This window comes from Otolemur garnettii, unplaced genomic scaffold, assembly GCF_000181295.1.
Source record: "Otolemur garnettii isolate 467f Iridium unplaced genomic scaffold, OtoGar3 scaffold00056, whole genome shotgun sequence".
In the NCBI taxonomy this organism is placed as follows: domain Eukaryota; kingdom Metazoa; phylum Chordata; class Mammalia; order Primates; family Galagidae; genus Otolemur; species Otolemur garnettii.
In genome coordinates this window covers 1,238,307-1,253,942 of record NW_003852451.1, presented here as the reverse complement: position 1 = coordinate 1,253,942, position 15,636 = coordinate 1,238,307, and the positions used below count along the sequence as shown (strand labels likewise).

The window sequence follows — 15,636 nt, the reverse complement described above, 5'->3', positions numbered from 1 at the left end:
CTGTGTGTGAGCATGTGTGGTGCCTGTGTGTTCATGTATGAGTGTGATTATGTGCCTGTGTGTGAGCATGTGTGGTGCCTGTGTGTTCATGTATGCGTGTGATTGTGTGCATGAATATGAGTGTGATTGTGTGCCTGTATGTGAGTGTGTGAAAGTGGACATGTGTCTATGTGAGTGTGACCATGTGTGGCATATGCGTGGCATGTGTGTATGTGTGTGAGTGTGACCATGTGTGCGCTTGAGTGTGTCTGTGTGCACATATGTATGTGTGTGTCTGCCGTGTGTCACACTTCTGATGATCTAAGACTTTTCTACTCTGTTCCATGTTTATTTAGAGAGTTGGAGAACAGAGCTGTGAGTAGAACTATCCCCAGATAAACAGGGTGTTTGTGTCACATCATGGGGTCTGTAGGCTGTGCAGCAGCCTTGATGCAACCCTTTGACAGAGTGGTGTTATGAATGCTGTCATCCCCAAGTGGACAATGACCACATGAGAAGAGAGGTGAGGCCAGGGAGGACACGACCCCTTCTCCGCCCAGCTCCTCAGCCTTCTTTGGTCAGCAGGCCCCTCTCTGGGATGGAAGTCTACACTCCCCAGAGCCCCAGGGCAGGAGGCAGGAAGCTGACCGTGCAGAGGCTAAGGGTCTCGCTCTGTGGTCATCATGTGCCTGGCAGACCTGTCAGGAGGAGTGGGGTGTCCCCTGTGTCTAACGGGGACAGACTGGCTACTTTTGTTTCCTTTTTTATTCTAAGCCATGGTTTTCTCTTGTCCAGGCACAAGACTGGGCATGTTGTGGTGGTGAAATTTTCATTTCAGGGTACTACTGTCATTTCTTCTATGGTGAATACTCACTTTAATGGCTTATTTAGGGCTTTTTCCTATTGATTTCTTCCAACTTTACATTTTTATTTGCCTATTTTTCCCCTTCAGAAATAGCTTTGAACTGTAATCATTCATCATAAATAAAAATCCTTATTCCAGTTTCTGGGGTGAACATGACAAGGACCTCTTGCTTCCATAAAGAGGCAGCTCTTCTCAAAGGCAGGTGCTGCGTAATGTGAGACAAACTGACCGGTGGTCTCCTTCCCTGCCGCCTCCTCACGTCCAGTCCACACTCAAAATGAAACTGTTCCGTCCCCGACCTCCACAGGCTGCGTGTGCCTCGGTAGCGAAGCTCCAGTCAGAGCCAGCACTGTCCCTATTTATTCCCTTAGCCCCTTTGGAGATGACACATGCTGTCCCCCTCTCTGGGGCAGCTGTCCCTAAAACTGCACCAGCCATGCTTCTCAGGATAGCCAGCGTCCCTGCCGCCCGGGCAGATGGTACAAGGATGTCAGGACATGTAGGCTTCTAACCACTCACCACGGGGTCCCAGCACCTGTGCCAGGTCCTGGGATTTGTTGGCCAAATGGACACTAAGCACAGGACTTCTGTGGCAGTGGACGTCACATGTGGTCTCTGGTTGTTAATCACAGCGTGTCTCGGGAAGCACTGACGACCCCTCAGGTCAGGGGTGTGGCCGCTCTGACTTTCAGAGCTGGAGGCCCTTTCTTCTTTCTTCTTCCTCTTTACACAGAATGAAGTTCAGCGTCTCTGTACGTGAAGGTGCAAGATACTCTCTTTTGGACTCGAATACCCTGCTGCTGTGAAACGAGCTCCTTAGCAGGAGGATCTGAGCCTTTCACGGCCCAGAATCCACCCATGGCTTTAGAATAGACTTGAGCAGGAATGGTTTATGATTTAGTGTTTCTTGTTTTAAAAGTAGATTACACATTTTATGTTAAATGTCCTTTCCGTGTTAGAATCCTACATCTTGACATTTGATGTTAACCTGGAGTTTGATTCATATGAATATATACTACGTATTATTTTCTTTTTCTCTTTCTTTTTTTTTTGTTTTTGAAACAGAGTCTCACTACATCACCCTTGGTAGAGGCTGTGGTATCACAGCTCACAGCAACCTCAAAGTCTTGGGTTCGAGGGATTCTCTTGCCTCAGCCTCCCACATAGCTGGGACTACAGGTGCTGGCCACACACCCAGCTATTTTTGTTTTTGTTGTTGTATTTGTCATTGTTGTTCAGCAGGCTCAGGCCAGGGGCGAACCTGCCAGCCCTGCTGTATGTGGTTGTTGCCATAACCACTGAACTACAGGAGCTGAGCCTATGTAATATTTTCTAATTAAAAATATTATGTTGCTATACCTCACTTCAGGAGACGTGATTAAATTAACAGCCACAGAATCCCTTGGTGTGCCTAGTTAAAGTCCTTGCTACGGCACATACCAGCATGCCCCAAGTCACTTCTGAGAATTACCTAACACGCTACCCCCTTCCCAGCCAGACAACCAAGATTTTCTTCATCTACACCTCAGTTTCTTCTTGGGGTCTCTGGAAGCCAATGCAGAATTGGGAATTCACAGAATAGGCCGCCATGGGCCAGTGGGGGAGGGGAAGAGAGGGGCCCAGGGTGTCCTTGGTGGGCCTGCCGACAGGTGGCCACTGGAACTTCCATCTCGAGTTTCTAAGCCCAGCCAGGAGGCCCCACACTGCAGGCTCTGGTCCCTGCCCCTCCAGTGGGGTCCCTGCTGCTCAGCAGCTTGGCATCGGGGCCCAGGTTCACTGCCCGTGGCAGGGCAGGAGCTGCTGACCACCTGCCACCCCTGGACCCCCCACCCCCACAGCTTGTGCGTCTTCCCAAGGGAAGGTCTAAGGAGATAAGTTACTTTTTTCTTTGAAAGTAGCATTCTTCCCGCGCCCATGGGTGTTTCTATGGATTGTAATCTGCTTTTTGGTCGTGTGCAGAGGGGACAAACAGCCTTCTACTCTCCAGCTCCACTGCACCCTGTTAATGGTTTGCATCTGTTACTGACATGTGCATTTAATGAAGTGAAAACAGGCATAAATGCATTTCTGCTATCGGCAGCCAGCATACGCTGGAATAATAATAATAAAAACCCAGTGTCAGAGGAAACTTATGAAAACCAGAGCCTTTAGCCCTGTGGAGATGTTGGTGTCTGAGGGCCGTGACCGCCTGGCATGTGGCCTCTGTGAAAGCCACGCACATCCCATCACCCCAGGGTCCCCAAAACACATGTGGTCTCCTTGTGGGCCTCTCTGCTGACCATTTTCTGAGACACACTGCCCAGTTTCAGATGATCTGTCCTCCTGGATGGGCCACTGTGAAGGGGCAGACAATGGCTGGTCCCCTCAACTCGACACACCACCTGCCCCTGGCTTTGTGGATCTGGTCTTCTGCTCACTGGGCAGGCCTTAGAGGTTTGGAGACTCTTTGGAGGGACTATCTAAACAGTGGTTCTCAACTTGTGGGTCGCAGCCCCTTTGGGGTTCTCCTGCGTATCAGATGTTTACATTCTGATTCATAAAGGTAGCAAACTTACAGTTATGAAGTAGCAAAAAAAATAATTTTATGGTTGGGGATCACCACAACATGAGAAATTGTATTAAAGGGTCGGGGCATTAGGAAGATTGAGAACCACTGAAAAGCTTTCCTTGTTAGAAAGTTAACCTGCATTTGGCAGCAGTCAGCTTTTTGCTAACTGCTTAGTGTAAACTCCTGTCTTGCTGTGGTGAGGACAGTCCAAGGTACATTTGGACACAGGTGGTTTGGGGAAGTTCCCTGCAGCAGAGGCTGAGGTTGCCTGGTGTGCAGAGTGGACAGTGGATAACAGGGAGGCCAAGGCATGTGGGGGACAGGTCCTCGGCCTGAGGGTGCCTGGTGTGCAGAGTGGACAGTGGATACCAGGCAGGCCAAGGCATGTGGGGGGCTGGCTCGAGGCCTAAGGGTGCCTGGTGTGCAGAGTGGACAGTGGATAACAGGGAGGCCAAGGCATGTGGGGGACAGGTCCTCGGCCTGAGGGTGCCTGGTGTGCAGAGTACACAGCGGGACACCAGGCAGGCCGAGGCATGTGGGGCAGGCCTGTGGCCCTTAGACCTGATGCCGGTTGGATCCTCCCTTTGTTTTCCTCTTTTTTTCTACCAAACACTTCTAAGGTCATTTTTAGAAAAAAAAATTATTAAATGTAAATGATATATAAGCCAAACTTGCTGCCTCTGCCTTGATCTTTACACCCAGGTGAGTGAAACGAGAGTATGGGGCCATTGGGACATTGTTCACCAGCTGACCCCAGAGTCAGCAGAGTCCCCAGATGCCCCACCCCTCCTGACCTCCCAGCTCTGTGTGGCGGCCAGCCAACACTTTCATTCGCAAAGCAAAGATGATGCCTCTGTCTCTTTCTTTTGCTTATTTGTTCCATGGTCACTTACCAGGAGTCTTCACTGTGTCAGGAGGGCAGCCATGGTGGAAATAGCCCTCGTCCTTTGTGGCGTCCCATCCTCAGGGCTTTCAGGAGGGAACAGCCCCAGAGTGAGTGGATGGCTTCTTTCAATGCTACCCTGAGTTTGGGGTAAGAAGAATGTCTCTGGCAGGCAATTCAGAGAATTCCAGAAGGATAGTGTGAGAGGGAAAAGGCAGTTACCTGATATCTGAGTGTTGAGGTCTATTGAGCAATGGTGAGTTTAGATACACTGAATCCCAAGCTACTCCCAGAGCTGAGAATCCACACACAGTAGCTCTAAGCTCTGAAATCATGGGCAGTACACCCCACCCGACTGTCAGGTGCAGAGCCTGTCCCTGTCTCCTTTTGGTTCTGAGAAATGGGCTGGGTCTGGGATAGTGCACAGGCTGGGGTGAGCTGCAGCCTCGTGTTGGCACGCACCTGGACCCCAGCCCCATTGTCGGCTCTCAGTAGTGTGCTGGCGGTGTCCAGAGCTTCTGAATGTCAGGTACCTCACAGGGCCAGTACTGCCTCCCACCTGGGGTTGCTGTTTTGACCATCAATAAACTATCAATGCCTGTGAATCTTCATCTCACATAGTAACTCAAAGAATGCTAGAAGTCACAGTTAACAGCAGTTCAACATCTGTGTATTTGTATACACATATTGTAATGTGTTTTTAAGTATGCAGATTAGCTCATCAATGTTAAGATAGCCCAACATAATAATTTCCAAATATAAAACATTTCTTCTCACTACAGAAAAATCCCATCATACCTGGAGAGTTCTGTGAAATATGAAAACATGTACATTGTTTTTTCCAGGTTGTCCTGGTGCCAAAAAGCACGAGTTTCTGACCAGTGTTCTAGATGCACTCTCCACAGATATGGTCCACGCTGTGTCTGACCCGTCCTCCCCATCTGGCAGGTGTGTTGTGCGTCTGGGACAGTGAGTAGCCAGAGACCCTGGATTTGAGGGAAGGAATCTGGGAAGCTCAGTCTTTAGATACCTAATACCCTGTCAGCTTCTCTGAACACACTAAGACCTCAGAAAAGGTGCTGTCTCTACAACATATTTTTCTTGGGATGCATCTAAATCTCAGAGGCCTGGGGCAGGGATTCCCGGGGTTCCATGGGGCAGGGTCACTGTCCCTGCTGGCAGTGAGGAGGCTAGGGTGGTGGAGGGAGAGGGAGAGTGCCTCCTTCCCTGGCTTTGCATTTTGGAATGTGCTTTAGAGCTACAGATTGGATTTTAGATACTAAGATTGGAAACATTTAAAGTTCTCAGACTGTGATTTACTACGGCAGAGTCCTTAGCCACACGTTTGCCACTTTACCCATTTTCAGCTGCCTGACTGAGCAGCGTCAGTTACAGTCAATGTTCAGAATGGGATTTCTGAAGCCTGAGACACATTCTGCCCAAGTACCTTGTAGATGCTCCTGGGGTCGCCTCCTTCTTGGCAGACGTAGCTCACTTTCTACAGGTCACGCTCAGGGCGGTGGTGCCGAGCACGGTGCTGTGGCATTTCAAGCATTGGATATTGCCCTCAATGGCCACACTTGTCTGTATCTTGATCTGCACAAATTCACTACATGAGTTGCAATTTTGAAACTAACTTGAAAAATGTCTGCTAGGTCTCCTCTAATTTAATTGTTTAATATTGTCGTGGGGACCGATGCGTGACAGGTGCAGGCTTAGGCTGCTGGACCGTGCCCAGCACAGCAGGGGCATGAGTCTGGCTGGGGGCCGTGGTAAGGGGAGAGACAGCCATGTGGTCAGTGTCCTGACTAAGCTGTGCCTCTGTAGGCTCTCGGAACCCGATCCCAGCCACACGCTGGAGGAGAGAGTGGTGCACTGGTACTTCAAACTGCTGGACAGAAACTCCAGCGGGGACATCGGCAAGAAGGAAATCAAGCCCTTTAAGAGATTCCTTCGGAAAAAGTCAAAGCCCAAAAAGTGTGTGAAGAAGTTTGTTGAATACTGTGACGTGAACAATGACAAATCCATCTCCTTGCAAGAGCTGATGGGCTGCCTGGGCGTCACCAAGGAGGAAGGCAAGACCAACACCAGGAAACGTCACAGTAAGAGCTTTACGCGGCCGTGAACTTGTGCGCCCGCGTCAGCTGCCTGTGCAGTTTGCTTCTCACACTTGGTAGCTTGTGCTCACGGTCTGAGGGCACAAGAAAAATTAATTGTCTATAGATTTGTAGATCTCCTGTGTGAAGAAATAATAGTAGAACATCAGAAACCCACCCAGGGTCAGGCGGGCTCTCTGCTCCTGTGAACCGGAGCTGAGTGCTGGTTTTGAGATGGGTCTTTGGTGGCAATTCACAGTGACGGGATTTCTGAAGGTGTTAGCCTTCTGGTATCTGGAGTGCAAATCTGGGAGTCATTGGCAACAACTCCTGCCCAGGGCAGGAACTCACACTCAGTCCAGTTTACAATAGTCAAATAACCACTGCTGTTCAGGCCAGTTATCCCAGTGGCTTTAGCTGTTTCACTTATAGAATTTTTTTTTGTGGGCCTGGCCTGACTCCCAGTATTACAGGAGGTGAGACAGTTCACCACTGTGAGAGCCCCAGTGTCCACACATAGGAGAGTCAGGCCTCAGAGGCCAGGCCAGATGGCCGCTGTGTGTGGGCTGGACACACTACTTTACGTGGGGTCCCAGCCTCCTCATTTGTATGACAGGGCATTGGGTGGGCTGGGGCTGTCCCACCCTGTGGGCATTTTGTGTTTCTTTTCTTCTGTTATTGCTTTGGCTACATCCTTAGGGAGCAGTATGAGCTTGGTGCACTGACCTCTGTGCTGTCTGTGCCCAGCCTGGGGCCCACCTGGACTGAGCGTTCTAGAGGGCAGTAGCTTCCTACAGTACCCATCATGGCAGTCACCCAGCGTCACCCCTCTGAGGTGGGGCCCTGTCGTTGTGACACGGCTCCTTGTTAACTTCTGTACTAGAAGCCAACTCTGGAAAACCCAGCCTCATTGTGCAGATGTCTGCATGGGTCCCGGGCTCCTACACTTCCTGTCGTCCTGAGTTGTCTCACGGGGGGCCACATGGCAAAGGCGAGGCTCTGTGTGCAGGGGGGTCACCTGCTGTACCTGGTGGTCCTTCTGCCATCTCACAGGAAAGGCTGAGAAGCCACATCATTGTTCTAGACTTTCTCTATCAGGGACTCTGGTGAGTGTGAGTGGGGCTGACCTTGAACAAGATGAGCAGGGAGGACATCACTGGGCTGGCGCACCCCACTTCCCCTGGAGGCTGTGGCGCCCAACTAGAGCTGCCCCAGGGGCTGGAAGGGGCTCCAGATCTACTCCTGCTCCATCTTATTACAGCCGACCCAGGGTGATGAGGCGACAGGAGAGACACTGCTGTTACTTTCTTGACAGATGGGGACACTCAAGTGTGCTGTAGTCTCTGCCCTTTGATCTGGGTCTTACAGCAGGTTGGAGGGCTGGGAGATCATCCCCTTTCTGGGCTACTCTTTGTTTGGGGTCTCCTTTATCTAGATTAGGGTGCACCTGCGGCCTCCCAGGCACTCAGTGCAAAGCCAGGTGCCCACTCTTCGCAGAGGCCCTTACACGGCTCCTGGCTGCTCTGTGCTGGACGCCTGCCCTTCACAGCTCTCCTGACCCTTCACCTTCTTGCTCTGGGACTGTCTTCCAGTCTGTCTGTAGGGCTGTAATGGATACCCAAGATGGGCACTTTGTCACAAACAGAAGTATATTTCTCAGGGTTCTGTAGACTGGGAAGTCCAAGATCAAGGGTGGACTCTGGCAAGGGCCCTCTCACTGGTCTTCTCATAGTGGAAGGGCAAAGAAAGGGCAAAGAGGAGGGGTCAAGCTGTCCTTGTCTAGGGCCCAGGTGGCCCATTCCAGTGGGCAGAGCCCCCAGGGCCTAACCGCCCCAAGAGGTCACGCTTCCAAACACCTCTGCACTGACACTGAGTTTCCAGCACGTGGACTTTGGGAAACACGTTCAGACCAGCTGCTTTCCTCCCCGTGTCCCTTGATGCTGCTTTTATTTTGGCATCTTCTCAGGCTCCCAGACTGATGTCATATTGCAGTTTTAGCCACATCCCCTCCCTGGCAGGGTCAGCTGGGGAGACCTCTGAGGTCCCACGGGAGGGAGCAGGTAGGAGTAGCTCAGGCTCTACTGCTGTCCCCTTCACCAACAGGTGGTCATCTGTCACAGGGCTGCTGTGTAAGGAGCAACCACAGAATCTCATTGGCCTCTGCCTATCCTTCCAGCCCTGTAATGTAACACTGCAGACTGCCGCGGGTCTGCTCTGGGGACGGGTAGCTCTAGGCATCCTGGGGAAAAGGTGTGTCCATGGCAGAGGCCAGAGGAGGAAAGGCTGGACCACCCACACAATTCAGGCAGAGCAGTCTCAGAACTAGTGTTCCGCTGATCCTGGCCGAGCCAGAGACTGGCCCAGGGATGTTGCAAGGCCTCCTGAAAGGGCAGGGAGAGGGACAGGCCAGCAGCGCAGGGGAATAGTAGATGGAACTTCACACAAGCTCTCCTGGCATCATGGTCACTATTAGCGATGTTTATCACTGCGGACTGTTGATTAACTTTTTTAGGTCCCTCTGAATAATCTGATATGTCAGAGTTTTATCATTTTTTTATTATAATAGTAGCCAAGGAAAGGTACATAGTCTATCCCCGAAAATAAGCCACAACTTGGTGAAAGTAGCAGTTTGGTCAAAAGCAAGCACTGGGGGATGTGAATATACACGCACGTTTCCTTGATCTTGCAATCTTTTCTTCTCTCTTCTTTTTCTTTTCTTTGAGACAGAGTCTCACTTTGGCATCCTCAGTAGAGTGCTGTGGCATCACAGCTCACAGCAACCTCCAACTCTTGGGCTTAAGGGATTCTCTTGCCTCAGCCTCTGAAGTAGCTGGGATTACAGGCGCCTGCCACAAGGCCTGGCTTTTTTTGTTGCAGTGGTCACTGCTGTTTTAACTGACCAGGGCCAGGTTCGAACCTGCCCTGCAACCATCAGTATATGGGGCCAGCGCCCTACCCATCCTTTTATTTTCTTTACAGAATTTTTCTAAGTTTTTTCCTACTGTGTTTTGCTCTCATTTTATTATTAGTTATTTTTTCTACCTTGAAACATTAAAAAGTCAGAAAAACCTGAATATGCAGGAAGAAATTAGTTGAGACCCTATAAATATTCAAACTATTCTAACTTCATTTGTTTCCTATATTTTTCTCATTATGACCAATGCATTTTTTGTTCTAAAAACTGAGAAATAAAATGAAGAACATAAAAAATTTTACCTGAATTCTCAGAGATAAGCAGAACTAATTTCCTCTATTTCCAAGGAACACTTCTGTGCATCTATGTAAATATGTGCTACAACTTTTCCCTACAAAATGGGATCGTAATATGTATATGTGCTTTCTACATTAATCATATTTATTTTAAGAAATCACAAAAGCATTTGTGTTTAAATTATTGCAAATAAGATATATTGAAAAGTTTGTTCTAAATTTTCACTATTAATGAGGCACCAGAAAGAAGGTATGTCTGTAGCATCAGAAAGTCCAATTTGGGAAGCGTTCCAGTTTGGCTGCCTGTAAAGTACAACAGATTCACTGGCTTAGGGAGAGACTTAAATCTATCCATTTTTACAGCAACATGAAATGTACTTCACTTTATAACTGTGCAGATGATATTATCAAAGCAATCTAATGACACTGGTCTGAAGAACTGCTTTAAAAAATAAATTTTCAGCATATAAAATGTAAAAAGGAAATAATTGCCTGAAAATGATTGAAAAATTATAAAGCCAAGAAAGGACATAGTTCTAAAGAATTCAGAAAAAAGAAATTAGACAAGGTTACAACATGCCCACATAGTTCTCCAAAATTACCTTTGCACAGACATTCAGCCATTAGGAGATGTTCATTTTTGACCAAATTTACTTTTTCAACCTAATTGTCATGCTAGCTACATTTCTTTCTGAATACTGCCTTATGGCCAAATCGTGGTTTGCCAGGTCACCTGGAAACAATCAATATCATTTGATACCACATGATGTAAACTACCCCTGCCGCTATCTCTGAACTTTATTTCGGTGGCTGTGAAATCCACTCTCTCTTTCTCTCTCCTGTAGCCGCCCTTACCCCTGCAGCAATGGTACGTGTTTATTTTGATGGTTTGCACTGTTCCATTAACATTAATTAGTGATTATGATTTCCCTTCCTTTCACATATTTTAAAAAGTGCTTTTCCTACTAAATCTTAAATAAAATATCCTGGCAGGTGTCATTCATGAGATTTACATTCTTTTCATCTATATAGCCATGCTTTTTTCTTCACACATAAGAATATTAACTTTTTCTTACTGTAACTTGTCTAAGTTGTCAGGGAGATGGATATTAATCATAAAACAATTCAACAACAACAAAAAAAATAACTGGCAGTTGCTGAGTAGCCAAACTGGCTCAGAATAGATTCACTTTAATATTTTTAAATATTGTACCATTAGCCACAAAGCCTAATATTCTCTCTAAAGTAGTCATTTCAGGCAAAGGAAAGTAGATGAGTAGCAACAATTATTTTGACATTTAGATCAATTGAATCCTACAATTGAAGAAAATAATAGATTTAGCTACTGTTTAATATATTTAGAATTTACTTATATTTCACCTGTCTATATTGTGTTTCCATTTGCCTTAATATTAGAATTTGAAAATAGAATACTTTTGCTTTTCGATCAGTATTTTTTTAATTGAGTACATAGAAATAAATGTGTGTGGGAATATGTGCCTAGGATGACTGTGAATACCGTGTATTTCATGTGAGGGACTTGAACATTGCAGATTTTGCTATGCTGGGACTCTGTAACCAGTCCCCCTCAGATAGCAAGGGATTGCTTATAGTTTTTCTTATGTAAATAAATTTTTCAGCTGATAACACCTTGATAAAGTGATATGGATCCCTTCCTGAAATTATATGGAATCTTTCAGTAAATGAAGAATATTTGATTTTTAATAATATCTTTTTTTTTCTTTCCTGCTAGCCCCTAGAGGGAATGCTGAAAACACTTCTAATAGACAGGTGGGTATGTCTATATCATAGCCTATAGACAAGACAATGAAAATTCAGAGTCATGAAGTTTGCAAAGGATAAGTCCTTTCCAAGAAATCAGGGTCTGAGAGAGGCACCTATCACTCCCTGCAGGGACTAAGGCAGCCTTGGAAAATTCTATCTGAAGTCATCAACTTGTGGAATCATTAACATAAAGATTTTGCCTTGATTTTTTAATCTAAACTTTCCATTATATTATTTTTAAAAATTGTGAATTCCCTTGTGTTGTGGACATGGCTTTTTAAAACTATTGTCTGTGTGTCTGTAATTTATTTCTTACATTTTGTTGAGGCTGTGTGGACAGGCGTCACTCTGGGTATATAAGTTGACTACCCTTTTCATCCAGGGATTCTAATGAGACAAGTGTTGGGCTCTAAAGGGGGTTCCAGTTTCCTGCTGTGTGTTCATAAACACATGTTTGTGTTTCTGCATCTACCTCTGTTCATATGCAATTAAAGGATGCAATTGTGGTGCCCTCCAGCCACCCAAGCCACAACCTATCACAAGCAGAGAACATTTTCCAGAAGATAAACATGAGTGGACTCATTTCTGCTCTCATCAAAGCCAAGGCAAAGCCCCTTTCCTTACTGGCTCGAGTCAATTTGTTGTTGATTTTGTCTGCACCTGTTTGATGTCAGGTTGGCGTTCCCTAAGCCAGGCCCCTGTTTTTATTGTGGGTTTTAAGTGGAGACCTCCAACACACACAGGAGAGATGTGTGACACGTTTTCTTCTGTTTAGCAAATGTTTATGGTTTTAACTTTTTATATCCCACCACAAATCACTTGCACTTAAAACAGGGCTGGTCTGGAAGCAATTGCTCTCGCTCCAAAGACCTCCAGAGGGTTGTTTTCATTAGACAATGGCAATGACTGCACACGTGTGCACCCCTTAATCTGAAATTAACTCAACTCAAAACACAAGCCCCACTCTCCTGCTTTTCCCAGAAAAAGAAACTTAGGGCGGTTTCTCCCACCCTTGGTGCAGAGCTGCACGGATATCCCGACTTGCAGGCCGTTACTTCAGTGCCTGTGACTGCAGACCAGGACCCCGGGATAGAGTCCAGAGGGACACGCCAGCTGGCTTACACATGGCATAGTAATTGAAGACAATAAATACTTCTTTGAAGAATAAAATCGTACCAACCACCAAAGCATATCACTCTATGAATAACCACAGACAAGAAATATCAAAGGAAGGGCTGATAGGAGGGTGCCTGCAGGGAGCAGCTATCCTCGATCTCTTCATTTACCACCACTCACGAGTGATGAGAGCCACACAATCGGGCTGATATTTATACAGGTGCAAGTGTCAGCCCATCCTCTCCTGCCACAACTCAGCCATCTTCAGCAGCCAGTGAAGCACTTGACGGGCTCTTCCTGCCTAACTAAAGCAGAAATTCTCACTAGCTTAGCGTGGAAAGACGCTCTCCCTCCTCATCACCTGCTCAGATCTTTTCCAAGGGAAATAAAAGCCAACCCAGAAGGCTTCTAAACTTTAGAGTTTAATTATTTTAAATAAGAAAACAGAAACATGGATTGATTTAACATTCGTAAGAATCGGAACATTTGGAAAAATAAGCCATATACAATACAGTAAACAAACTTTTCAAGTCACATTTGTTTTTGAATAAAATAGTGAATGGAAGAGATGAAATATGAAATTTAAGAAATCAGCTATGCCTTTATTGAATTTGAAGCATAAACTATATTATTATAATTATTTTTGTGAATCCCTGGTGATTGTAATGAGGGATTCTGTAGAATATTTAGTATACTGACCATATTCAAAGTAACTGCTCAAAATATAAGCTGAGTAATTTTCTCAATGTGTATTTTGCATGATGTTTCTAATTAAATCAAGGAAGGAAAGTGTCAGGAAGTTACCAGTGTTCAAAAGGCCTTCATTGTTTTCATCGGCCCTTAGGACTAAAATGGTTAGCGCAGCAGACTTCCTTGTCACGTCTGTTTTATAAGTATTGCTTTTCCCTCGTTGTTACCAGGTAAGTTTATTTTATCTCCGGTGGGCAAGGCTCACTCTTCACAGATGAGTATATGCGCTTCTTAATATGATGTCTCTTTTTTTTCTCCTTTTTTTCAGCCAAGGAAACAAGGATGAATGGCTGACGGTGTCCAAGGCAGTTCCTAGACATGTGGGAAACTCCCTCACCAAAGAGCAATTAAAAAAACAAAAACAAAAACACATAGTATTTGCACTTTGTACTTTACATGTAAATTCACTTTGTAGAAATGAGATATTTAAACAGACTGTTCTAATCTGTGAAAAATGGAAAGCTGGCTTCAGAAAATTAATCACATACAATGTATGTGCCCTGTTTTGACCTTTGAAATCTGTGCTTGGTAGAGATGAATTTTGCATGCATTGGAGCTCCCTTCCCTCCCCCTTCCACACTGTAACAGAGACGTCGGGGTGAGGCTCCCGGCAGCAATCCATATCCTTTCCCACAGCACAGTCACCACAGTCCTCTGTGCTCACAGCCTCCTGAATTGTCTATCGGGAGTGCCACGATTCCACAGAAGTTGTAACATGCTGCTGGCCCGTTCTGCAGTTAATCACCATGGGTCAGTTTGTTTCTTAGGATTTTGTGTTTGTTTTCTTTTGCCTTCCAGAGATTACACTCACACCATGAATTAGCAGCCACTAATACAATTGAATTAAGTGCAGGTAGCTCCCCAGTAGGAAGGAATATTTCCACATAACAATGGTGACAGTTTGGTTCAAACTGTCTTTGTTTTTCTATTTCAAGCTCCTATTTGAGAGCATTAGGCTCTAAGTGATCCTGCTGTTAGATTTGGAGAGAATTGTTTCTGCTGAGGGAGGCCCGGAGGAAAGCCCTTCTTCAGGAAAGTCAGTCCCACATGGTGCCACTGACCACTGACTGCTCAGCTCACTTGTCTGACTGTGTCTCTCCCACATATGGCCACTTCCCTCCTACTGTGACCCACCCCAGGACCCACAGGTGACCCTTCAATTATCATCTGAAGAAGTTATGGACAGTCCCTTAATGAGGTACAGCCAGGAGGACTTGTGCCCAAGGTGCTCACCTCAGCAGTGAGAAGGGCCTGCAGTTCCCACATTCCTTTTATTCTTTCCTGGAGGCCTCAAGGGTGCAAGGACTTAGCAACAGGGGAGTTCTTGAGAGGGAAGGGTGACAAGGGAAGTCCCATACTGTGGGCAGCAGAACTGGCCTGCCCGTGTGTGCCCCAACTGGCAGAGGTTGGCACTAGTCCTTTGTCCCCACGGAGCCATTTGGAGGATGGTCCCAGAGCTGGGTCTGGCAAGTTGAGGCTATCTCAGCTCAGAATTTTGATCGGAAAAAAAATCTTCCTGGCCCAAATCACCCAAACCATGACTTGTGAAGTATCCGTGGATGAGCACAGAGAGGATGCTGAACGGGGCGTGTTAAACTGTACAAAGTCAACCCCGAGCCTTTGGAGTCACAAACCAACTCAAGTACTTGTCAACATTGTTTAAGCGACAGTTATGATCCTAAACTTTTTGGATAATCTTATATATTTCTGACCTTTGAATTTAATCACTTTTCTTAGATTAAAATAAAATATGTTATTGAAACTGTAATTGGTCTTTTCTTTCTAGGTAAATATAGGCTCCATAAGATAAGATATAAGGGCTCCATTTTAAAAGTGTACACTGTCAGGGGAGCCAAGGCAGCAGTGTGGCCAGAATGAGTTTGGATCCTGGCTCTGCCCCCGACATGTGTGCCTTGGGTGTGGCTTTGTCTTGGTGTGCCTCAGTTTCTTCCTCTGTGCATCAGGGGTGTGGCAGACATACTCTCTTCCCAGAGTGGGGATGATATGCAATGACACAGGTGAAGTCCTCAGCGCTTGACACCCAGGACACACTGTGTGTGCAGCAGCCAGCCGTCAGGACTCACAGTTCAGCACTGCTGGGTACTTCTTACTTGCCAAGTGTGATGGGGTCTGCAGAAGGAACAGAAGGGGAGTTCATATTTTGATTGAAAACCATTCTATTCTCAGAGTCACACAACCAGAAGCCTTGACCATGCCGTTAGAATTCCTACTCCATGCCCCGGGTTCCTTCCCCGTTAGGCCCTCACTGTGTCCCACTGGGGACTTTCACAGCAGCTTCTTACCTGGACATGCGTCCTCCCTCCTGCTAGATCCCTCCGACAATTTTCTCTCTGCCTAGAAAGAGTGATCTCTGAAAGCCTAGCCCGTGGTGCTGAGCGTGTGT

The 15,636-nt window shown here is 46.5% G+C and overlaps 1 protein-coding gene across 1 annotated transcript in view; it reads left to right on the top strand.

Annotated features, from left to right (window-relative positions):
* Positions 1–13,547, top strand: part of SMOC2 (SPARC related modular calcium binding 2) — a 113,402-nt gene extending 99,855 nt beyond the window's left edge. The window contains exons 9-12 of the mRNA XM_023514647.1: positions 5,121–5,223; positions 6,103–6,377; positions 11,335–11,372; positions 13,501–13,547. Of these exons, the coding sequence (XP_023370415.1) occupies positions 5,121–5,223; positions 6,103–6,377; positions 11,335–11,372; positions 13,501–13,518 (434 nt within the window). The 3' untranslated portion in view covers positions 13,519–13,547. The remainder of the gene's footprint in view (positions 1–5,120; positions 5,224–6,102; positions 6,378–11,334; positions 11,373–13,500) is intronic.
* Positions 13,548–15,636: the final 2,089 nt, after the last annotated feature.